Below are 26,017 nucleotides of genomic sequence, written 5' to 3' on the forward strand. Positions count from 1 at the left end.
CATGATCATTTTCCTCCCTACACTGATGGCTAGACTAAATGAATCTCCAGTTGGTGCAGTGTTGTAGCAAAGCAATTTAAGCTCCCGTTCCCATTGTGGGATCAGCACTGCAATGTCAGCGAAAATAAGTTCCCTTATCAACGGATGTTTCATTTTACTTTTTGCTCGTACATGCAATATTAAAGAATTTTCTATCTGATCAGACCTTTGGTACTAAGTGAGAAAGCAGAGAGAGGGATACACCACCGAGTGAAGTCAGTACTCCTCATTGCCAGTCATCCAGTTGACATTGAACACATTAACGTGCATTAACTAAAACTGATCGTTTTTAGCCACATCTATGGTAGCACAAGTAATGCCCTTAAACATTGAGACTGACACTGAGTACATGGTCCTACATTACTAATTGTCATGGGGTTTAGATCATCATCATAACTTAAATGTATCTCAGTCTTAGCTCCACTAACCCACTCCAGGGACTTGAGCACAAAAATCTAGGCTGACTTATCCCAGTGCAGAGTGCTTACATAGAAACATAGAAAATAGGTGCAGGAGTAGGCCATTCAATATGATCATGGCAGGGGGATGGGAACCTATGCAGGGAGACAGAGGGAAGTAGAATAGGGGTAGAAGCAAAAAATAGAAAGAAGAAAAGTAAAATGGAGGGCAGAGAAACCTAAGGCAAAAAGCAAAAAGGGCCACATTACAGCAAAATTCTAAAGGGGCAAAGTGTGTTGAAAGACAAGCCTGAAGGCTCTGTGCCTCAATGCGAGGAGTATTCGGAATAAGGTGGACGAATTAACTGCGCAGATAGCAGATAACAGATATGATGTAATTGGCATCACGGAGACATGGCTCCAGGGTGACCAAGGTTGGGATCTCAACATCCAGGGGTATTCAACATTTAGGAAGGATAGACAGAAAGGAAAAGGAGGCGGGGTGGCGTTGCTAGTTAAAGAGGAACTTAATGCAATAGTAAGAATGGACATGAGCTTGGATGATGTGGAATCGGTATGGGTGAAGTTACGGAATACCAAGGGACAGAAAACACTAGTGGGAGTTGTGTACAGACCACCAAACAGCAGTAATAAGGTTGGGGACAGCATCAAACAAGAAATTAGGGATGCATGCAATAAAGGTACAGCACTTATCATGGGTGACTTTAATCTACATATTGATTGGGCTAACCAAACTGGTAGTAATGCGGTGGAGGAGGATTTCCTGGAGTGTATTAGGGATGGTTTTTTAGACCAATATGTCGAGGAACCAACTAGGGAGCTGGCCATCCTAGACTGGGTGATGTGTAATGAGAATGGACTAATTAGCAATCTTGTTGTGCGAGGCCCCTTGGGGAAGAGTGACCATAACATGGTAGAATTCTTTATTAAGATGGAGAGTGACACAGTTAATTCAGAAATTAGGGTCCTGAACTTAAGGAAAGGTAACTTCGATGGTTTGAGGCGTGAATTGGCTAGAATAGACTGGCAAATGAAACTTAAAGGATTGAAGTTGGATAAGCAATGGCAAACATTTAAAGATCACATGGATGAACTTCAACAATTGTACATCCCTGTCTGGAGTAAAAATAAAACGGGGAAGGTGGCTCAACCGTGGCTAACAAGGGAAATTAAGGATAGTGTTAAATCCAAGGAAGAGGCATATAAATTGGCCAGAAAAAGCAACAAACCTGAGGACTGGGAGAAATTTAGAATTCAGCAGAGGAGGACAAAGGGTTTAATTAAGAGAGGGAAAATAGAGTACGAGAGGAAGCTTGCCGGGAACATAAAAACTGACTGCAAAAGCTTCTATAAATATGTGAAGAGAAAAAGATTAGTGAAGACAAACATAGGTCCCTTGCAGTCGGATTCAGGTGAATTTATAATGGGGAACAAAGAAATGGCAGACCAATTGAACAAATACTTTGGTTCTGTCTTCACGAAAGAAGACACAAATAACCTTCCAGAAGTACTAGGGGACCGAGGGTCTAGTGAAAAGGAGGAACTGAAGGATATCCTTATTTGGCAGGAAATTGTGTTAGGGAAATTGATGGGATTGAAGGCTGATAAATCCCCGGGGCCTGATAGTCTGCATCCCAGAGTACTTAAGGAAGTGGCCCTAGAAATAGTGGATGCATTGGTGATCATTTTCCAACAGTCTATTGACTCTGGATCAGTTTCTATGGACTGGAGGGTAGCTAATATAACACCACTTTTTAAAAAGAGAGGGAGAGAGAAAGCGGGTAATTATAGCCTAGTTAGCCTGACATCAGTAGTGGGGAAAATGTTGGAATCAATTATTAAGGATGAAATAGCAGCGCATTTGGAAAGCAGTGACAGGATCGGTCCAAGTCAGCATGGATTTATGAAGGGGAAATCATGCTTGACAAATCTTCTGGAATTTTTTGAGGATGTAACTAGTAGAATGGACAAGGGAGAACCAGTGGATGTGGTGTATTTGGACTTTCAAAAGGCTTTTGACAAGGTCCCACACAAGAGATTGGTGTGCAAAATCAAAGCACATAGTATTGGTGGTAATATATTGACGTGTATCGAGAACTGGTTGGCAGACAGGAAGCAGAGAGTCTGGATAAACGGGTCCTTTTTAGAATGGCAGGCAGTGACTAGTGGGATGCCGCAGGGCTCAGTGCTGGGACCCCAGCTATTTACAATATACATCAATGATTTAGATGAAGGAATTGAGTGTAATATCTCCAAGTTTGCAGATGACACTAAACTGGGTGGTAGTGTGAGCTGTGAGAAGGACACTAAGAGGCTGCAGGGTGACTTGGACAGGTTAGGTGAGTGGGCAAATGCATGGCAGATGCAGTATAATGTAGATAAATGTGAGGTAATCCACTTTGGGGGCAAAAACACGAAGGCAGAATATTATCTGAATGGTGGCAGATTAGGAAAAGGGGAGGTGTAACAAGACCTGGGTGTCATGGTACATCAGTCATTGAAAGTTGGCATGCAGGTACAGCAGGCGGTGAAGAAGGAAAATGGTATGTTGGCCTTCATAGCTAGAGGATTTGAGTATAGGAGCAAGGAGGTCTTACTGCAGTTGTACAGGGCCTTGGTGAGGCCTCACCTGGAATATTGTGTTCAGTTTTGGTCTCCTAATCTGATGAAGGACTTTCTTGCTATTGAGGGAGTGCAGCGAAGGTTCACCAGACTGATTCCCGGGATGGCAGGACTGACATATGAGGAGAGACTGGATCAACTGGGCTTGTATTCACTGGAGTTTAGAAGGATGAGAGGGGATCTCATAGAAACATATAAGATTCTGACAGGACGGGACAAGTTAGATGCGGGTAGAATGTTCCCGATGTAGGGGAAATCCAGAACCAGGGGACACAATCTTAGGATAAGGGGTAGGCCATTTAGGACTGAGATGAGGAGAAACTTCTTCACTCAGAGAATTGTTGGAATTCCCTGCCGCAGAGAGTTGTTGATGCCAGTTCATTGGATATATTCAAGAGGGAGTTAGATATGGCCCTTATGGCTAAGGGGATCAAGGGGTATGGAGAGAAAGCAGGAAAGGGGTACTGAGGGAATGATCAGCCATGATCTTATTGAATGGTGGTGTGGGCTCGAAGGGCTGAATGGCCTACTCCTGCACCTATTTTCTATGTCTATGTTTCTATGGCTGATCATTCACCTCAGTACCCCTTTCCTGCTTTCTTTTCATACCCCTTGATCCCTTTAGCCATAAGGGCCACATCTAACTCCCTTTTGAATATATCTAATGAACTGGCCTCAACAACTTTCTGTGGTAAAGAATTCCACAGGTTCACAATTCACTGAGTGAAAAAGTTTCTCCTCATCTCTGTCCTAAATGGCTTACTCCTTATCCTTAGACTGTGACCCCTGGTTCTGGACTTCCCCAACATCGGGAACATTCTTCATGGATCTAACCTGTCCAGTCCCATCAGAATTTTATATGTTTCAATGAGATCCCCTCTCATTCTTCTAAATTCCAGTGAATATAAGCCTAGTCGATCCAGTCTCTCCTCATATGTCAGTCCTGCCATCCCGGGAATCAGTCTGGTGAACCTTCGCTGCACTCCCTCAATAGCAAGAATGTCCTTCCTACGATTAGGAGACCAAAACTCTACACAATATTCAAGGTGTGGCCTCACTAAGGCCCTGTACAACTGCAGTAAGACCTCCCTGCTCCTATACTCAAATCCTCTCGCTATGAAAGCCAACATGCCATTCAGGGAGTGCTGAGGGAGTGCTGCACTGTCTGAGGTGCCGTCTTTCGGATGAGACGTGAAACTAAGGCCCCATCTGCTCTCTCAGGTGGACGTAAAAGATCGCATGGTACTATTTTGAAGACGAGCAGGGGAGTTATCCCCGGTGTCCTGGACAATATTTATCCCTCAATCAACATCACAAGAACAGATTATCTGGGTCATTATCACATTGCTGTTTGTGGGAGCTTGCTGTGTGCAAATTGGCTGCCGCGTTTCCTACATTACAACAGTGACTACACTTCAAAAGTACTTCATTAGCTGTAAAGTGCTTTGAGACTTCTGGCGGTCATGAAAGGCTTTTTTATAAATGCAAGTCTTTATTTTGAGTTGGGTTGTGTTCAATGACAGTGTTACAAGATTGCAGTACGGCTTAACCAAGCTAAGTTTACAATATGTGATCACAGTGTTACTGACAAGATTCCAGCATTCTGCCATTGCACTGAAATATAAACATGAACTGACATCGCATGTACAGCACCAAGACATGCTGTTCGGCCCAACGTCTTTATGGTCCACTCGAACTTCCTCCCACCTGATCACCATATCCGTCTATTCCTTTCCCCCCATGTACCTATACAATTTCCTTTCAGCAGGCTGCCTGCTGTGGCCCTGAGCAGTTCTGCCTCACTCTTGGAAAAGCTCAGTCCTTCCCTTGACATAGCAAATATCTTAGAATTAAATTAGAGACAAGCATTCAAAGGAAGCGACAACAATGGACAGGCCGTGTTATACAAACAAGGGGAGACTGTACACAGTGTTCCAAGGTCACAATGTATCAGCACATTTATTCGTGCATTCTGCATCTGATTCAGTAGCTAAAGTTCTTTGTCTGGTCACTGTAATCATAGTCCAATTCAGAAGTGCGCTGCTTGGTGGAATGGAAAACAGGAAGATCCCAGGATTGATTCCCTGTCTAAACAGGGTTGCCAACCCTCCTGGAAATGCCCTGGAGTTAAAGATGAATCTCCAGGTGTAATGTATTTGCTTCATGGGTTCTTTGCTTAAGAATTCACAGCAACACATTGCTATTGAGAACTAGTTGGTTTATTAACAAAGGTTTAACAATCACACTACACATTACCAGTTCATCCACCAGGCTCACAACTGCATACCTCATTGTGGATGACCTAGACCCAACTGACTGGGGTTTTATTGAGTCTTGTGAACATCACATGACTGGCTAAGCCAATCACAGTGCAACAGCTCTACAAACCTCTGAGCATGCTCATAGGGGCATACCTTACAGCAGGACACTGCTGTGAAAAAACCCAGGAGAAAAATGATAGGAGCATCATTTTCTTTGATAACCTTAATTTCTTACTTACAAAAACGAGGGGAAAAGGCAGTTTGACAGACTGTCAAGAATCATTCAAGCGGGTAACAAAGACTGCGATCGGTTTCAGTCGGGCTGGGAAAGTGGTGCGACACAAGGGCTGATGGCGGGAGCAGGGAGCGGGCGGGGCGGAGGTGAGAGGTCATGTGATCAAACCTCTCGGAAGACGTCTGACCAGGGTTGGCAACCCAAAGTCTAAGCTACACTAGCTGGTGTCAGCCAGGCTGGTAATAGGCCCTGGAGGGGAAGAATCCCCTGAGATTGCTGGCTGGGGACTCCTGTACAAGCGGGGTTCAGTTCTGCAGGAGGCTGTGATGGATGACCCCTCCCTCCCTCCATGGGAGAGCAGCCTTCTGACACTCACATTGAAGAATGGCCCTTTGGGCAAGGTACTGCAGGATAACAGGAGGAGGCCATTCAGCTCCTTGAGCCTGTTCCGCCATTCAATGAGATCCTGGCTGATCTGTGACCTAACTCCATATCCCGCCTTTGGCCCATATCCCTTAATACCTTTGTGTGGATGGCACCTCTGGATTTGTCCCTTGGTGTCAGTCAGTAGCTTCAGGAGAGCGGAGGAGAAAGTTGGAGCGGGAGAACTCCATCTTTTCTTGGTTGTGGTGGTCCATGATGAAGACGCAATGCCTTGCACCTGGCTGGTAGGATTGGGATTATCTGCCTGAAGTTCCAGATCCAGCCATGCTATGGAGGTGGCAAACACACGAGACACTCCCAGTAGCCGAAGAAGAAATGTCAGTGGGACTGGGGGAGAGGCACAGGTCAACCTGCTGTGTCCCAGCAATCGGTTCCACAACCGCTTTGGGGGAGGTTTGGGAATTCCCGTTGGGCGAATGGAGCGTGGTGGGAAGGGAAGGAAAAGTTGGTTAAAAATCAAGAGAAAAATGACTATTTTTGAAGAGAAAGAATAATGTAATTATGTATCATCTTTCACATCTTCAGCACGTCTCAAAGCACCTCACAACCAGATAATTACGTTTAAAATGTCGTCACTGTTGAACTGTCAGCAAGCACAGCAGGAAATCTGCATACAGCAAAGTCCCACAAACAGCAAGGCATTAAGTGACCAGTTAATATGTTGGTTAATGGATAAGCATTGGCCAAGGTCATGTGGAACATTTCCCTGATCTTCCTTTAGTGTCTTGGGATCTTGTCACGTCCACATCGCCAGGTAATGGGGCCTCGGTTTATCTCAAATACAGCAGCTTTGTCAATACAACACTCCCTCAGTACTGCCCCTCCGACAGTGCGGCACTCCCTCAGTACTGCCCCTCCGGCAGTGCGGCACTCCCTCAGTACTGACCCTCCGACAGTGCGGCACTCCCTCAGTACTGCCCCTCCGACAGTGCGGCGCTCCCTCAGTACTGACCCTCCGACAGTGCGGCGCTCCCTCAGTACTGACCCTCCGACAGTGCGGCACTGCCCCTCCGACAGTACGGCACTGCCCCTCCGACAGTGCGGCGCTCCCTCAGTACTGACCCTCCGACAGTGCGGCACTCCCTCAGTACTGCCCCTCCGACAGTACGGCACTGCCCCTCCGACAGTGCGGCACTCCCTCAGTACTGACCCTCCGACAGTGCGGCGCTCCCTCAGTACTGACCCTCCGACAGTGCGGCACTCCCTCAGTACTGACCCTCCGACAGTGCGGCACTCCCTCAGTACTGACCCTCCGACAGTGCGGCACTCCCTCAGTACTGACCCTCCGACAGTGCGGCGCTCCCTCAGTACTGACCCTCCGACACTGCGGCGCTCCCTCAGTACTGACCCTCCGACAGTGCGGCGCTCCCTCAGTACTGACCCTCCGACAGTACGGCACTGCCCCTCCGACAGTGCGGCACTGCCCCTCCGACAGTGCGGCACTCCCTCAGTACTGACCCTCCGACAGTACGGCGCTCCCTCAGTACTGACCCTCCGACAGTGCGGCACTCCCTCAGTACTGCCCCTCCGACAGTGCGGCGCTCACTCAGTACTGACCCTCCGACAGTGCGGCGCTCACTCAGTATGGTCACTCCAACAGTGTTGCGCTCCCTCAGTACTGCCCCTCCAACAGTGCGGCATTCCCTCAGCGCTGCCCCTCCGACAGTGCGGCACTGCCCCTCTGACAGTGCGGCGCTCCCTCAGTACTGACCCTCCGACAGTGCGGCACTCCCTCAGTACTGACTCTCCGACAGTGCGGCACTCCCTCAGTACTGCCCCTCCGACAGTGCGGCGCTCCCACAGTACTGACCCTCCGACAGTGCGGCGCTCCCTCAGTACTGACCCTCCGACAGTGCGGCGCTCCCTCAGTACTGACCCTCCGACAGTGCGGCGCTCCCTCAGTACTGCCCCTCCAACAGTGCGGCGCTCACTCAGTACTGCCCCTCCAACAGTGCGGCTCTCCCTCAGTATTGTCCCTCCAACAGTGCGGCGCTCACTCAGTACTGCCCCTCCAACAGTGCGGCTCTCCCTCAGTATTGTCCCTCCAACAGTGTTGCGCTCCCTCAGTACTGCCCCTCCATCAGTGCGGCACTCCCTCAGCGCTGCCCCTCCGACAGTGCGGCGCTACCTCAGTATTGTCCCTCCGACAGTGCAGCACTCCCTCAGTACTGCCCCTCCAACAGTGCGGCGCTCCCTCAGTACTGCCCCTCCGACAGTGCAGCACTCCCTCAGTACTGCCCCTCCAACAGTGCGGCGCTCCCTCAGTATTGTCCCTCCGACAGTGTTGCGCTCCCTCAGTACTGCCTAGACTTTGTGCTTAAGTTCTGGAATCACGTTTTTTTTATAAAACCTCAAATGTTTTTTTTTTAAATCTTGTAAATTAATAGATTTTAAAGGCTTTAATTCCATGCTAGAGGATTGCATCAATGACCAACAAGCTGAAAAGAGAAGGCTGAGGGGTGACCTAATTGAGGTCTTTAAAATGATGACAGAGTGGATACAGAGAGAATGTTTCCACTTGTGGGGAAGAGCATAACTAGAGGCCATCAATGTAAGATAGTCACCAAGAAATCCAATGGGGAATTCAGGAGAAACTTCTTTACCCAGAGAGCGGTGAGAATGTGGAACTCACTGCCACAGGGAGGGGTTGAGGTGAATAGTATCGATGCATTTAAGGGGAGGTTGGACAAGCCAATGGGTGAGAAGGGAATAGAGATTTAGATGAGGAAAGATGGGAGGAGGCTCGAGTGGAGCATAAACGCCGGCATGGACTGGTTGGGCCGAATGGCCTGTTTCTGTGCTGGATATCCCGTGTAATCCAATGTAAGATACAGATCAGCCACGATCTAATTGAATGATGGAAAAGGCTCGAGGGGCTGAATGGCCTCCTCCTGAACCTAAGTTCCATCTGGCTTTATTATCCAACTAGCTACAGGATGCTGACTTAAAAAAAACTTTTGGTTCACAACTTTGACTAACTACCAGAGCCATTTAACCTTTAAAAGTGCGAGTTTTGTGCCCTGACAGATCTTTGTCACCAACGATTGAGCTCCAAGATGAACACTCGCGAGACAGACGTGCAGTACAGCCGATGGAATGACAGTGCTCAGGATCAGGTCACCATCAATGTTTCTGCAATAGAAGCAACAGGCTGTAAACGGTAAGGCCCGTTTCATGTTAGATTGTTCCATAGACCGCCGCGTGCTTTGACTGTTATGGGCAGAAATTTGATTAATATTGTCTGGGTCCTTCAAATATCTCTATCTGTCTGGTGTTTCAGCTGGGAGCTCTGCACAATTTAAGTTTGTTACCTTTAATCAGTAGCATTATTAAGCTGGAAATGTGTAATTGTGTGATTACAGGCCATTGAACTCAGACTGATGGCTTTAAAACATGGTGTATATTGCAGTGTGAGCTCTCACAGAAATTACTTTTAATACTATTAACTGAATAAAGAAAAGGCTACATAACAGCTGTGTACTTTGCATTTGCTTTTTGTTTTAAATCCCTAATTCCGGTTCACTTTTCCTTCCCGTAAGCTCTGCTTGTTGCTCGGATACAGTTGTATGGGAGCCAGTCCAATGACCAGTCGTCATCTTTCAGCCTGGCCCCTGGGGTGTAGCTGAGCATAGGCCTGCTCACAGCCAGCATCCATATGCCTTGCAGCTGAAACCATTGAACAGCGATCAGGAGCAGGAACCCTGGCTGATTTATCCCCTTCATAGCCGAGGAATGTAGCGTCCAATGATGGCATTGCAGCACTGCCCTGCCTGGCATCAGCTCAGTCAACAGTCAAGGACTAGAACCTGTGACCTTGGTGATCTGAATGTATCCCTGTCTGACTGGCACAGGCAATGGCAAAGAGTGCCGGGCCAACATTGGTAGAAGTTTCATTGACACTCTCTGAGGATAGAACGACATCCGCACTCATTCCTTGCAAAGCCATTGGTGCTGGGCACAGTGTCTGAGCTGCTACTGGTCAGTGCGATCACAAACTCAATATTCCCATTCGGATCTTGGAGGTCCTGAGAAAGTGCTTTGTTCAGAACATCCATTGCAGCACCGTTAGCTGACACTCCCAAAGCCCCCGATGGCCTTAGAACCTTTTCCCGCTGCCTGGTCACTGCAGCAAACTCCTGGGCTTTCACCATCTTCAGGTTGTTGCCAATGTGGATGGTGGACTCCGTCACCGTAGCCGTTCCCGTGGAAACCATCTCCACGGCCTCCACATCAAATCAATGTTGTCATGACATTGAGAGATGCAGTTCCAACACTCAAGAAGCTCGACACCATCCAGGACAAAGCAGCCGCTTGATCGGCTCCCCATCCCCCACCTTCAACACTCACTCCCTCCACCACCGGCGCACCGTGGCTGCAGTGTGCACCATCTACAAGATGCACTGCAGCAACTCGCCAAGGCTTCTTCGGCAGCACCTCCCAAACCCGCGACCTCTACCACCTAGAAGGACAAGGGCAGCAGGCGCATGGGAACACCACCACCTCCACGTTCCCCTCCCAGTCACACACCATCCTGACTGGGAAATATATCGTCCGTTCCTTCATCGTCGCTGGGTCACAATCCTGGAACTCCCTCCCAAACAGCACTGTGGGAGCACCTTCACCACACGGACTGCAGCGGTTCAAGAAGGCAGCTCACCACCACCTTCTCAAGGGGCAATTAGGGATGGGCAATAAATGCCAGCCTTGCCAGCGACACCCACATCCTGTGAATGAATAATAATAAAAAAACTGCTGTGACCTTTTAAATGAAGTGTCCTTGATGTTGAGCTGTGAGAGTGGTCTTACGTACAGACAGTGCTTGAGTGTTTGGAGAGGTTGCTCTTTGCAGAAGTGAGATTCCCCGACACCCAATTGCTGAGAGCGAAAGAGTATGATGGGTGAAGCTGTGTGAGTGAGAGAGGATGTTTGTTAGCATTGGAACCATGGCCACCCTTCTGAGGTCATTGAACCTCATGCTGCAATGCAAGGCAGTCTGTGTGCTGATACCTCTTTGTAGCGGTTGTGTACAACAGAGTGTCTCACTGGGTCATTTCAGGGCAGTTAAGAGTCAACCACATTGCTGTGGGTCTGGAGTCACATATAGGCCTAGACCGGGTAAGGGCAGCAGATTTCCTTCCCTAAAGGGCATTAGTGAACCAGATAGCTTTTTACAACAATCCGGTAGTTTCAGGGTCACCATTACCGACACTAGCTTTTTATTCCAGATTTATTTCATTAACTGAATTTAACTTCCCCAGCTGCCGTGGTGGGATTCGAACTCATGTCTCTGGATCATTAGTCCAGGGTGCTGGGTTATTGGTCCAGTAACATAACCACTGTGCTACTGTTCCTGTTACTGTTCCAGTTGTTTATGACTATCTTTGTTAATGTAATATTAATGATCCCGATCTCCCGCTGCGATTCTCCCGATCTCCCGCAGCGATTCTCCCGCTGCAATTCTCCCGCTGCGATTCTCCCGATCTCCCGCAGCGATTCTCCCGCTGCGATTCTCCCTCTGCGATTCTCCCGATCTCCCGTGGCGATTCTCCCGCTGCGATTCTCCCGCTGCGATTCTCCCGATCTGCCGCTGCGATTCTCCTGCTGCGATTCTCCCGATCTCCCGCAGCGATTCTCCCGCTGCGATTCTCCCGCTGCGATTCTCCCGCTGCGATTCTCCCGATCTCCCGCAGCGATTCTCCCGCTGCGATTCTCCCTCTGCGATTCTCCCGATCTCCCGTGGCGATTCTCCCGCTGCGATTCTCCCGCTGCGATTCTCCCGATCTCCCGTGGCGATTCTCCCGCCGCGATTCTCCCGATCTCCCGCTGCGATTCTCCCGATGCCCCGTGGTGATTTTGGTGCAAGGTGAGTGGAGCCCACAGAGAAACAGTCGGAATGGAGAAATCACCGATTTATCTCCTTTCTCTGGAGGCTCTGACACAGTTAGGCCTTAGTGTTTATTTCTGTGCCAAGATGCAAAATCTATAAACAAACAAGCCAGTTGGAGGGCTGAGTAGAGCGGTTCCCCTGGACCTGGCAACAATGTATGGGTCATTGCATTGTGCTGTTATTCTGGGTCAGCAGAAATTTTCTACAATTGAATATTGGGAAGACCCAAGCCATTGTTTTCAGTCCCCATCACAAACTCCGTTCCCTAACCATCCCTCTCCCCAACTTCTGTCTGATGCTGAACCACACTGTTCACACCTTGGTGCCATATTTGACCCTGAATTGAGTTTTTGGCCACATATCTGCAGCATAACTGAGACCGCCTATTTCCATCTCCGTAACATCGCCCATCTCCGCCCCTGCCTCAGCTCATCCGCTGCTGAAGCCTTCACCATGTTTTTGTTACCTCTAGACTTGACTATTCCAAAGCATTCCTGGCTGGCCTTCCACATTCTACCCTACGTAAACTAGAGGTGATCCAAAACTCGGCTGCCTGTGTCCTAACTCGCACCGAGTCCCGCTCACCCATCACCCTCTGTGCTTGCTGCCCCGTATCCTAACTCGCACCAAGTCCCGCTCACTCATCATCCCCTGAGCTTGCTGACCTATACTGGCTCCCGGTTAAGCAACACCTCGATTTGGTGTATTTGGACTTTCAAAGGGCTTTTGACAAGGTCCCACACAAGAGATTGGTGTGCAAAATCAAAGCACATGGTATTGGGGGTAATATACTGATGTGGATAGGGAACTGGTTGGCAGAGTCGGGATAAACGGGTCCTTTTCAGAATGGCAGACAGTGACTAGTGGAGTGCCGCAGGACTCAGTGCTGGAACCTCAGCTCTTTACAATATACATTAACGATTTGGATGAAGAAATAGAGTATAATATCTCCAAGTTTGCAGATGACACTAAACTGGGTGGCAGAGTGAGCTGTGAGGAGGACGCTAAGAGGCTGCAGGGTGACTTGGACAGGTTAGGTGAGTGGGCAAATGCATGGCAGATGCAGTATAATGGGGGCAAAAACACGAAGGCAGAATATTATATGAATGGCGGCAGATTAGGAAAAGGGGAGGTGCAACGAGACCTGGGTGTCATGGTTCATCAGTCACTGAAAGTGGGCACGCAGGTACAGCAGGCAGTGAAGAAGGCAAATGGTATGTTGGCCTTCGTAGCTAGGGGATTTGAATATAGAAGCAGGGAGGTCTTACTGCAGTTGTACAGGGCTTAGTGAGGCCTCACCTGGAATATTGTGTTCAGTTTTGGTCTCCTAGTCTGAGGAAGGACGTTCTTGCTATTGAGGGAGTGCAGCGAAGGTTCAGCAGACTGATTCCAGGAATGGCTGGGCTGTCATATGAGGAGAGACTGGATCAACTGGGCCTTTATTCACTAGAATTTAGAAGGATGAGAAGGGATCTCATAGAAACATATAAGATTCTGACGGAACTGGACAGGTTAGATGTGGGAAGAATGTGCCCAATGTTGGGGAAGTCCAGAACCAGGGGACACAGTCTTCGGATAAGGGATAGGCCATTTAGGACTGAGATGAGGAGAAACTTCTTCACTCAGAGAGTTGTTAACCTGTGGAATTCCCTGCCGCAGAGTGTTGTTGATGCCAGTTCACTGGATATATTCAAGAGGGAGTTAGATATGGCTCTTACGGTTAAGGGGATCAAGGAGTATGGGGAGAAAGCAGGAAAGGGGTACTGAGGGAATGATCAGCCATGATCTTATTGAATGGTGGTGCAGGCTCGAAGGGCCGAATGGCCTACTCCGCAACCTATTTTTCTATGTTTCTAAAATTCTCCTCCTTGTTTTCAAATCACTCCATGACCTCGCCCCTCCCTATCTCTGTAATCTCCTCCAGCCCCACAACCCCCTGAGATTTCTGTGCTCCTCTAATTCTGCCCTCTTGAGCATCCCTGATTATAATCGCTCCACCATTGGTGGCCGTGCCTTCTGTTGCCTGGGCCCCAAGCTCTTGAACTCTCTGCCTAAACCTCTCTGCCTCTCTACCTCTCTTTCCTCCTTCAAGATGCTCCTTAAAACCTCCCTCTTTGACCAAGCTTTGACCTGCCCTAATTTCTCCTTATGCAGCTCGACGTCAATTGTTTAAAAATCTCATAACACTCCTGTGAAGCGCCTTGAGACGTTTCATTACTTTCAGTAGATTATCATCATCATCATAGGCGGTCCCTCGAAGCGAGGATGACTTGCTTCCACGCCAAAAAGGGATGAGTTCACAGGTGTTTCAATGAAGGACCTAATATTCCAGATCCCGACCTACATCCTGAAGGGTGGAAGATGCCTGTGCGTGGATTTTTTTAACGTGGGGTGACCGTTGCACACCAGCCACTACACGGGCTTGACAGAGCTAGGTCTTGGTCCAGTGGCAAAGGTTAACCAGGATGACTGGAGACCAGCTCTGCTGCACGGACCTAGTGTGCACACATATCGCAGTGTGGGCTGGGCCCGTGCTGCCCCTGGGCCCTCGCCTCTTCTAGGCTCTGAACTCGCGCCTCTCCTGGGCCCCGATCACGTCCCTCTACAATCTCTCACCGCTCCTTCGCCCTGACCTCGCCGCTCCTGCTGTACCTGCCCACGCTCCAATCACCGACCTGGACCTTGGTGACGTCACTCTTCACTGCCGTTGCTCTCCTGCCCCAGCACGTGCTGCTCCCTGGAGTGGTACACCGCCACACTGCTCCTTCCACTCCCCGGCCTGCTCCGATGGTGCTCACAGGCCGGGGGCCGCTCAGCCTGATGGGCCAGGCCGCCACGCTGCTCCTTCACTAGGTTAAAGGTGCTATATAAATACAAGTTGTTGTTGTTGTTTGTCCATTGCTTCAACAGTTTTATCAAAGTTTTTAACGCTGGTCTGATTTAAACTGAGCTCATTTTGTTTGTTTCTCTCAGGATTTACAATAAATTGTGCACCGGGAAACTGGGCATTGTGATGAAAGTACTTGGAGGGATTGTTGTGTTTTGGATTATCTTCCTCATTGGATACATGACGGGCTACTACGTTCACAAGTGCAAGTAGCGAGGACGGGCCAGAGCCCTGGGAGTTACCACAGTCCGAGAGCTCCATCCACAGTAATCCAGTGCCCTTCCAGCTCTCATCTCCACAGCCGCTGCCTGCCTTCTGTCTCAATATATGGAAAGTATAAATGTTGTGAAAGGGTTGAAGACCACAGTTGCTGCAGAGAAATTCATTCTATTAACTTTTTCTTTCTCTTACGCTTGAAAATGCATCTATCAGATAACTTACTGGAGTAGAGCGTTGTTTGAAAGTTGGACTTCAAATTAAATCCTAATGTTGTTTGTTTTGACCTTGTTAAAGGAACATTGTTGCCCTGATAATGTGTCGAGCAAGACGCGTGCACAGAGGAGGGTACACCATCAGCAGCTTAGTAACGTCACTACATTGCCAGTCCCAGCAGTGTCAGCTGGACACAAGAACAGTGTTAATTATTTTTCTTTCTTTTAAAATTCAAACTAAAGTGCCTTCCTCCCAATGCACCATTCCATTTTTACTGATGCAAAATTCTGCGGATGCTGGAAATCTGAAATATAAACAGAAAATGCTGGAAATACTCAGCGGGTCAGGCAGCATCTGTAGAGAGAAACAGAGTTAACGTTTCAGGTCGATTCCCTTCGTCAGAACTGGCAACAGCTTATTGACCTGAAACGTTAACTCTGTTTCTCTCTCCACAGGCACTGCCTGACCCGCTGAGTGTTCCCAACATCTTCTGTTAATGTCCCATTTTTAGTATCTGGTTGCGTTACTGCGCTATATGGACCAGGCAGGTCCCAGCTTGATCCCTGGTTGCAATGCCCTTTGGGTTAGGGAGGGAAATCTTCCAATGCTGCTTCTCCTGATCGCTATCCAATGACCCCCCACCCCCGACCCCTGCACCTACTGAAAGGTGTGTGTGTGGACATTGGGTGAGGAGGCGAACAGGCTGTGATGCCCTCCACGGTCGCATGACCTACCAATGAACAATGTGTTTCTGACACACCAGTTAAGTGAGGTAAGGGTGCACATGCAGTGCCTGTGGAACTGTACCCGAGGGTGGGTTAGTGTCTTTTAGGGGAAGAGGAGAGAATGTTGAAGGGGGGTGGGGGAAAGAACCTTAAATAATAATTGACTTCCCAGTTATCTTTTCTCAATTGACTGAGATCTCACTGGCAGCAAAGTATAGCTGTGTGCAGGTGTGTGGGTGCGGATCAGGGCAGCCGCCCACACCAATATAAGTGCAGCTCCCACTCACCCTGCTGCCCCAGGGCCAGCATTATTTATACCTGGTGCAGTGCAGGCAAGCCTTCATCGTTCAGCACTCGATTCACCAACCCATTCGCAGACTGAGCAGAACCCCTTGCCCATCCCCGAGTGCATTGCCGCTTCTGGCACCGGAGAGTGAGGCTTGGCCAAACTTCGGGTCTTGTGTGAAGGACAGTCCCAGCCATCCTCATCTGGCTCAGTGAATGACTGCACCTTCGAGTGTAGTATTGAGCCTGAGTCCCGATTCAGATCTCGGTGCCGGGTGCACTGGTTTTAATCGAAGGAAATGCGACGGGATAAGTGTGTATACTGAGGGTCATTTTCCAATGTTCCACTTCTGGTGGGAAGCATGGCCAGCTGGCATCACACGTTGGAAGTTTGGGCGCCATCAGTTAATTAAACTAACTGATGGCGGGTAAATAATGTGCGGGGCACACCAGCCTCCCTCACAAGCCAGAAAACGCATGTGCATTGACATATTTAGACGCAATATCTCCCGATCCATGTACAAGCATTGTACATTGACACACACATCTATATGTACACATTCAGGTGGATGTAAGATTTGAGACCCAATTTTCCCAGACTCTGCGAACACCTTGGCACCTCTCTGGTGCAGGACAGAAAACCTTGCCCCTCACTTCACGCACCCAAATCATGTGCTGCCAAATTTCCCAAGACACGTTTGGGGCCCGAAGCAGGTTACACTGCAGATATATGTGAGCCATGCCTAAACAGAATAATGATCAAAGCTGGATCCCACACTGGATTACCCACATTCGGGTGAAGCTCTCCCTCAGTGCGTGCCTCACCTGTTTAAAATGGGCCTCTGACAGGAGGAAGGGCCTGGTCTGCTCTGTAAACAAGGGTGTCGATGTATCACTGGATCCTGAAGTTTGCCAGTAAACAGTTCTCTAATTGTGCATTCAACATCTTGCAGACTTTTTATTTCCTGAGTATTTTATTGACTCTTTGTTGAAGCCGTCGGTTTGCGACGATTCACGTTCCCGGAGGGTTGACCATTCCTGACTGCGTACAAGGTCTAGGAGGCAAAGTTTGGGAGGCTGGGAGTTGCTGAGCTGTGTTTATTGCGCTGCATGGATTGGGTGATGATGACCAGTTCAGGTCCAACACCTCGGGGGGGTATGATCACTGCCGTCAATACCAAGAAAGAAAGACTTGCATTTCTATAGCGCTGTTCATGACCACCGGACATCCCAAAGCGCTTTACAGCCAATGAAGTACTTTTTAAGAGTGTAGTCACTGTTGTAATGTAAGAAACAAAACAGCTAATTGGTGCACAGCAAGCTCCCACAAAGGGAAATGTGATAATGACCAGATATTCTGTTTCAGTGATGTTGATTTGAGGGATAAATATTGACCAGGACACCGGGGATATCTCTCCTGCTCTGCTTCAAAACAATGCCATGGGATCTTTTACATCCACCTCAGAGGGTAGACAGACAGAGCCTCGGGTTAATGTCTCATCTGAAAAACAGCACCTCTGACAGTGCAACTGCACTGGGAGTGTCAGCCTAGATTTTTGTGCTCAAGTCCCTGGAGTGGGACTTGAACCCACAACCTTCTGACCCAGAGGCAAGTGTGCTGCCCACTGAGCCACAGCTGACATATGAGCAAGGGCACATATTTACAGACCACACAACTCATATCTGGGTATGCCCAAGGAGACCTGTCCACAGCACCTCCAGTTCACAGCAGACCAAGACAAGCCATCAGCTGCAGTCTGATTGATGGACATCGTCAAGGAATGTGACAGCTTTTCCCACAGCTGCAGAGGTCAATGCTGCATTCGCCGTTTAGACAACGCTGTCTGTGAGGATCACTGCAATGGGACATCTGCCAGATAAGCCAGTATGCAGTCCCGTCTTGTATAAAACAAGTGCCTTAGAGAGAGATTACAAAATGCTGAGGGACAGAGGGACCTGGTGGTCCTTGTGCATGAAACACAAAAAATTAGCATGTAGGTACAGCAAGTGATCAGGAAGGCAAATGGAATGTTGGCCTTTATTGCAAGGGGGATAGAGTATAAAAGCAGAGAAGTCCTGCCACAACTGTACAGGGTATTGGTGAGGCCACACCTGGAGTACTGCATACAGTTTTGGTCTCCGTATTTAAGGAAGGATATATTTGCATTGGAGGCTGTTCAGAGAAAGTTCACTCGGTTGATTCCTGAGATGACGGGGTTTTTTTTTTTTTTAATTCGTAGCCAATCGTTCCAATTCTTTGTCAAATCACAAACGCCAGAGGTCACCTTGCACATGCCAAGGATCACTCTGCGCCAATGCTCTTAGCCAAAAGGCCTAGAGCCACTGCACCGTTCCTGGAAGTACTGCAATACCAGGTTCGTGCCATGGAGGTGGATGGGTCAGGTCCCCCACACACCTCCGTGGAGGTGGATGGGTCAACCCTCCCCATGACGGGGTTGTCTTATGAAGATAAGTTGAGCAGGCTGAGGAGGAATTTCTTCTCTCAGCGGGTCGTAAATCTGTGAAATCCCCTACGCCAGAGAGCGTTGGAGGCTGGATCACCGCCTGTGGCATGCTGCAGTTTGCCCTCCAAGGGAAAGTGAGAACGCAGTAGGACAATGTGGACCATGGGAACAGGAGGCGGCCATTCAGCCCCTCGAGCCTATCCCACCATTCAATAAGATCAGGGCTGACCTGCGACCTAACCCCATATACCTGCCTTTGCCCCATATCCCTTAACATCTTTGGTTAACATAAATCGATCAATCTCAGATTAACAATTGACCGAGTATCAATTGCCATTTGCAGAAGCGAGTTCCAAACATCTACCACCCAGGGCAGGTCAATGGGCCTGCAGCCCACAAGTTGCCACTCGCCAAATTTGTTTTCCCAAAGCTGCCTTGATAAAGTGCAACATCACCACCGGCACCTGGGAATCCCTAGCCCAAGATCGCCCTAAGTGGAGGAAGAGCATCTGGGAGGGCGCTGAACACCTCGAGTCTCGGCGCCGAGAGCATGCAGAAACCAAGCGCAGGCAGCGGAAGGAGTGTGCAGCAAACCAGTCCCACCCACCCCTTCCCTCAACCACTGTCTGTCCCACCTGCGATAGAGACTGTAATTCCCGTATTGGACTGTTCAGCCACCTGAGAACTCACTTTTAGAGTGGAAGCAAGTCTTCCTCGATTCCGAGGGACTGCCTATGATGATGATGATGATGATTTCCCAAAGAGCTCCCAACATTGTCGCCCCAAGTACATGTTGCACCTTCCCTGCACTGAAGCTGAACAGCCATCTTCCAACCTCCTCCTGACCCCAGTGACCTCCCTACAGTCCGACCCACCAACACTGGTTGTATCACAGTGTAATAAGAGGAATAATCTTCATATCACACTTTTTTTACAGGGGGTTTGGTTTCAGCCCAGGGCTCTTGGTGACTCTATAAGATATACTTGTCCTACTTGTAACGTTAGGCTTGGGAACAATCTGGAGGAAGGGAAGAGGACAGTGATTTGCAGTTCATTCCCAAGACAAAGCCTTCAAAGAAAGGTAAGATCACAAAAGGTTTTGTGCATCATGGAAGCTGTTTAGTGTGTGCAACCCTGCTCCGGGGATTCAGAAAGGGAGTTAGGGAATGAAAGATCAGAAGAAATGGAGGATCATTTTTGGCACTATGTCTCCAAACTCACCCTCACTAATGCCCTCTGCAACTGCACTACCGAAAGGAGCAGGGGGGGGGGGCGAGGACGGATAATGGGAAAGTGAGGTGGGAGGGGGAAAGTGGGGTCAGGGAAGGAGAGAGCTGAGGGGAAGAAGATGATAAGAATTGGGGTGGAGGATGTTTGGATTAGTGGTGGGGGAGAAAGGACAGTTTGTCAGACCCATTCTGATACTTTGTGAAGGGGGGTGGGCATTGGTCCAGGGACAATGTCCCTGCTCCGTGAGGGGGGTTCAAATGTGCTAATGTTGATTGCTCTTCCCATGGGGGTGGGGAACTTTACAGTGGGTCAACTGCTTAGTTGGGTGGTGGGAGGGTTACATGGACCAGGTTTGAAATTATTCTCAATGGGGTACAGATCTTTGCGGAAAGGGAGGCTGTGGCCAAGGCTGGGAACTGAAAGCTGATCTGTGAGGGGGGGGACATTGGCGGGGCGGGGGGGCGGAGGAGGCTGGTGTGCTGTATTGTCAGGGAAGCAGACTAAAACGTTGCTTGGTGTGGAAGGATCGGGGACTTGACATGATTCTCGTTGCGAGGGTACGTGGAACAGGTCATTGGGATAAAGTGGGAGTGGCTGAATTGTAGGTTACAAGGCTGGTGGGTGGGGCGAGGGAGAACTGGCTGACATACTGCTGAATGTGGGGGAGTAGACAGAGGCCAAAGTACTGCCCAGTGTGGGGAGCGAGCGGAAAGCTGCTCAGCGGGAGATGGGGCAGAAGTTAAGGTACATGAGAGGGAACATGCAGAGATAATAATGGGGGGAAAATGCTTTGGGGCGGGGTCACAGATTTTGGTAGTTGTAATGTATGCAGCGGTGAGCATGCTCACAGGTTTGAAGAGTGACTTAGCCAGTCACGTGATGTTCACAAGGCTCAATAAAACCCCAGCCAGTTGGGTTCGGGGGATCCACGATGAGGCAGGAGGTTGTGAGCCTGGTGGATGAACCGGTAATGTGTCGTGTGATTGTTAAACCTTTGTTAATAAGCCAACTAGTTCTTAGTAGCAACGTGTTGCTATGAATTCTTAAGCAAAGAACCCATGAAGCAAATACATTACAGTAGTGTACCCCCAGAAGATACAATGGGGCTGACTTTGATCGCCACCCCTGGACTATAATGTGCTAGAGTGGGACGCCTGCCCACTGATCTCAGTGGAACGATAATTGGACGAGTTCTACAACAGGTGGCTACCCTGCTCAGCGGATTATTGGCCAGGAGGTGACGGCAGAAATTGTCCCCAGTCTGTGGAGCGGGTGAACGGGCTCCATGTGCGTGTACTTGTGGACGATGCGTGGGGTGAGATTGGAAGGCCGGGCAGACGGCAGGAGAAGTGACCGGGTATGGCCTGCCTCACGCACGGCCAGGGACCAGCAGCTGCTAAAGGATTGACCAGTGACACGTGATTGAGCCGGCAAAGGATGGGAGAGGCCCTGGAGATCACAAATCGATCGGGCAGGCTGAGCTGCGGCATCTCTAAGAACGTACACAGAGTGGAGTGAGGTGGGATCAGGAGAGCTGTGAGGACCAGCAACAAAAAAACTTGCATTTATACAGCGTCTTTAGCATAGTAAAACGGCCCCAAACATTTAACCAAACAAACTTTGACACCCAGCCACATAAGGAGATGTTAAGACAGGTGAACAAAATCTTGGTCTAGGAGATGGTTTTAAGGGTCATCTTGAAGGAGGGAATTGGATAAATACTTGAAGGAGAAAATATTGTCGGGATATGGGGAACGAGCCGGGAGTGGGACTGACTGGATCGCTCTTCGAAAGCGCCAGCGCAGACTCGATAGGCCGAATGGCCTCCTTGGGTGCTGTACTGTTCAATGATTCTGTGAAAGAGCAGTAGAGAGGCGGAGAGGTTTAGGGAGGGAATCCCAGAGCTTAGCGCCTTGTTAAAAACTGCTAAAAGTTTCAAATTTGCTTAGAAATGTCAATATCCATCACCTTATTTTACCGACACCAACTGCTGATTAAGACAGTTGAAGACTTAGGCTGCTCCACACGCCACTCAGTGGCCAGACACCGCCACTGCACACGCTCTCGATGTACTGCGGGGCAGCTGTTGTTTTAGAAGCTAACGTTACGTGACTGTTAATATTGAAAAGCCCCATCACTGGCCTGACTGCCGGTGCATGTGCTCGAGAGTGCTCTGCCATTCAATAAGATCATGGCTGATCTTCAGCCTCAACTCCACTTCCCTGCCCGCTCCCCATAACCCTTCACTCCCTTATCGTTCAAAAATCTGTCTATCTCCACCTTGAATATATTCATTGACCCAGCCTCCACAGCTCTCTGGGGCAGAGAATTCCAAAGATTCACGACCCTCCGAGAGAAGAAATTCCTCCTCATTTCCGTCTTAAATAGGCGACCCTTTATTCTGAAACTATGCCCTTAGTTCTAGATTGCCCCACGAGGGATTACATTCTCTCAGCATTTACACTGTCAAGCCCCCTCAGAATGTTATATGTTTCATTAAGATCATCTCTCATTCTTCTAAACTCCAATGAGTACAGGCCCAACCTGCTCAAACTTTCCTCATAAGTCAACCCCTTCATCCCAGGAATCAACCCAGTGAACCTTCTCTGAATTGCCTCCAATGCAAGTATATCCTTCCTTAAATACGGAGACCAAAACTGTACCAGTACTCCAGGTGTGGTCTCACCAATACCCTGTACAGTTGTAGCAGGACTTCCCTACTTTTATACTCTATCCCCCTTGCAATAAAGGCCAACATTCCATTTGCCTTCCTGATTACTTGCTGTAACTGCATACTAACTTTTTGTGTTTGATGTACAAGGACCCCCAGGTCCCTCTGTACCACAGCATTTTGTAATCTCTTCCCATTTAAATAATACTCTGCTTTTCTATTCTTCCTACCAAAGTGGATAACCTCACATCGTCCCACATTATACCGGTCCAGCAACACCTCGATTTTATAATTCAAGAGAGAGGAGGAAGACGCGAGGGTAGAGCTTGATTGCTGAAGCCACTGGCAGTGCCAACCTCAAGGTGCATGCTTGCAGCGGGTGGCATTGACAGAAAACGGCACAGCTCTGCATCTGTGTGCCGTCTGATCTGGAGTCAGTGTGCCCAGTTGGCAGGGTCATTGCCAGAGAGGTGGAGCGCTGCCGGTAATTGTGGGTGAGAAGGTTCTGATCATTGGGCGCAGTCTGCCACTGATCCATTGTCGCAAAGTAGCAGGCTGTGCCAGAACACTTGGCTCAAGGTCTCCTGGCCAATTAAGTAAAAACAGAAAGAGCTTGAAAATAAGTCAGAAATAATCTCAAAATGCTGCTGCAAATCGTACAATCGGGTTCTTTCATTGTACTTCACACCATCGCCAGTGACCTGGCCAATGATTATCCTTCAATCAACATCACTAAAATAGATTATCTGGTCATTTATCACATTGCTGTTTGTGGGAGCTTGCTGTGCGCAAATTGGCTGCTGCGTTTCCTACATTACAACAGTGACTACATTCCCAAAAAAGTACTTCATTGGCTGTAAAGCGCTTTGGGACGATCGGTGGCTGTGAAAGGCGCTATATAAATGCAAGTCTTTCTTTTTATACCAGCTCTGGATACCCATTTTAGATATACGGGCGCTATATCGACAGAACATCAAGAAATTGGGTGAATGTCTACATATCACCATGAGGGGGCCAATGTGAAGCTGGCAAACAAGTCGTGCACCGGTGTAAAACCCAACAAGAACACTAGATGGCGGAAATAAGACACAACATCTTCGCCTGTTGATCAGTTATGTACAATCAGAAAATCCACCTGCTCACACACATGAATAGAATCGCACTTCACAACTTCTAAACAACCGAACATGCATAAATATTTATTTGGTGTAGAATCTGTCCCACAATGTAACGGATGTTGGTGTACTGCCATGGGATCCCCAGGGCATTCGATCCACTTGTTGAAGCACTTCTGTAATATATTGAGGGCGGGAAAGGATAATGGTTTGATTTCAGAAGGAATTTACCACATTTTTCTGATTCGGTGAAGCAGAAGGTGGTGGGAGAATCCCAGTTTATCCCATCATTTGAATCCTACCTCATGACCCACACAGAACAATTTAAGTTCCCTCTCGCACCAGGCTCATATACATCTACTCCCTGCCCACGGTCACAGGTACACAGGACAAGGGACAGCATGGTGGCATTAGAATGCTGTCATTCTATCTCTGGCTTCCCAAAGGACAGGATGGACATTTTTTCCTTTTAACTTAAGGGCTTTAAGGGAAATGTGTTTGGACCAGTTCCTAAGGACATTCTCAAAACTGGCCGTGCTTTGACAGTAAGTCATCAGCATCATAGGCAGTCCCTCGAAGTGAGGATGACTTGCTCCCACACTAAAAAGGGATGAGTTCACAGGTGTTTCAATGAAGGATCTACTATTCCAGATCCCGAACTACATCCTGAAGGGTGGAAGATGCCTGTGTGTGGATTTTTTTTAACGTGGGGTGACCGTTGCACACCAGCCACCACACGGGCTTGACAGAGCGAGGTCTTGGTCCAGTGGCAAGGGTTAACCAGGACGACTGGAGACCTGCTCTGCTGCACGGGTCTAGTGCGTGCACATATCGCAGTGTGGGCTGGGCCCGTGCTGCCCCTGGGCCCTCGCCTCTTCTGGGCCCCGAACTCTCGCCTCTCCTGAGCCCTGATCACACCGCTCTGAAATCTCTCGTCGTTCCTTCGCCCCGACCTCGCTGCTCCTGCTGTACTTGCACACGCTCCAATCACCAACCTGGACCTTGGTGATGTCGCTCTTCGCTGCCATCCCCCTCCTGTACCAGCTCGCGCTGTACCGTACCGTGGTACGCCGCCACACTGTCCGTGACCGCAGCTCGTCCCGACCCTGACCTGCCGCTGATAGTCTCTCGCAGGTTGGGGCCGCCACAGTAAGTACCACTCCACTGTCAGCCACGGAGACAGGCAAGAGTATATTCAAGACAGAGAGCAATAGATTTTGGATCCCAGAGGAATTAAGGAATATGGGGATCGGGCGGGAAAGTGGAGTTGAGGTCAAAGATCAGCCATGATCTTATTAAATGGCGGAGCAGGCTCGAGGGGCCGAATGGCTGACTCCTGCTCCTCATTCTTATGTTCTTATGAAAGCGGATTAGGAAATAACAAAAGCCATACTGGTGCCTAAGCAGCAGATTAAAGATCAGGTTGAAATGTGATCACCAGAATAGATAGGGGGTTCATTAAAAAGGTTTTAAACAAGATTCTAGGCAGGACTTTAAAGCATAAGGGCCCGGAATTTGTGGTGGGCGGTGATGGCCACATTGTCAGCGATCGCTCGGAAACTGACCGCAACTTCAGGATGTAGAACATGTGCATCCTGTCATGGAAGGAAAGACTTGCATTTATATAGCACCTTTCAGGACCACCGGACGTCTCAAAGCGCTTTACAGCCAATGAAGTACTTTTGGGGTGTAGTCACTGCTGTAATGTCCTAAAATCCTGAAGTTGCGGTCATTCAATGGCCGCTCCGACACTGGCTGTGCTGTGACCCCTCCCCGCACCCCCCCAGAGCCGGCAATCCATGTCATCAGGAAAAATCAGTGATACTGACGGAAACTTGAGATTTTCCGCGGCAATATTGCTGTTAAACACCCCATTAAATGTTAGACCTCGTTAGATTAGGTGTAACTGGGGTTTTAACAGCGTATTGACTGCTAAACAAAGGTTATGGTTCTGTAAACTGATTTTAATTTTGCAGACGCAAATTTATACATTTTAATAAAAATTACAATTTTTATGAAACTTTAAAAATATATATTTTTCAAATTTGTTCATCTTAATTTCAGGTTTACCGTTTTGAGAGCCCCAATCTTTGTTTTGCTGTCGAACATTTCTAAAAAGTTAGAATAGAAGGGGCTTACCCACTTCCGGGTTCGCTGCCGATGAGAATTCTGCAGTCCCCGGGAGTGTGTGAATATTTCCAGGGGGTCCCTGGGAGTGTGTGAATATTTAGAGGAGGGTCCCCGGATGTGTGTGAATATTTCCATGGGGGTCCCCGGGAGTGTGTGAATATTTAGAGGGG

At 48.8% G+C, this 26,017-nt stretch overlaps 1 protein-coding gene across 2 annotated transcripts in view; it reads left to right on the top strand.

Annotated features, from left to right (window-relative positions):
• smim1 (small integral membrane protein 1) overlaps positions 1–15,517 on the top strand; it is a 36,543-nt gene extending 21,026 nt beyond the window's left edge. For both annotated transcript variants that reach the window (XM_070861050.1, XM_070861049.1), the window contains exons 2-3: positions 9,048–9,180; positions 14,881–15,517. In XM_070861050.1, coding sequence (XP_070717151.1) covers positions 9,077–9,180; positions 14,881–15,007 — 231 coding nt within the window. In that variant the 5' untranslated portion in view covers positions 9,048–9,076 and the 3' untranslated portion in view covers positions 15,008–15,517. The remainder of the gene's footprint in view (positions 1–9,047; positions 9,181–14,880) is intronic.
• The last annotated feature ends 10,500 nt before the right edge of the window (positions 15,518–26,017 follow it).

The sequence above is a fragment of the Pristiophorus japonicus genome, chromosome 18 (genome assembly GCF_044704955.1).
Source record: "Pristiophorus japonicus isolate sPriJap1 chromosome 18, sPriJap1.hap1, whole genome shotgun sequence".
Taxonomy (NCBI): Eukaryota; Metazoa; Chordata; class Chondrichthyes; family Pristiophoridae; genus Pristiophorus; species Pristiophorus japonicus.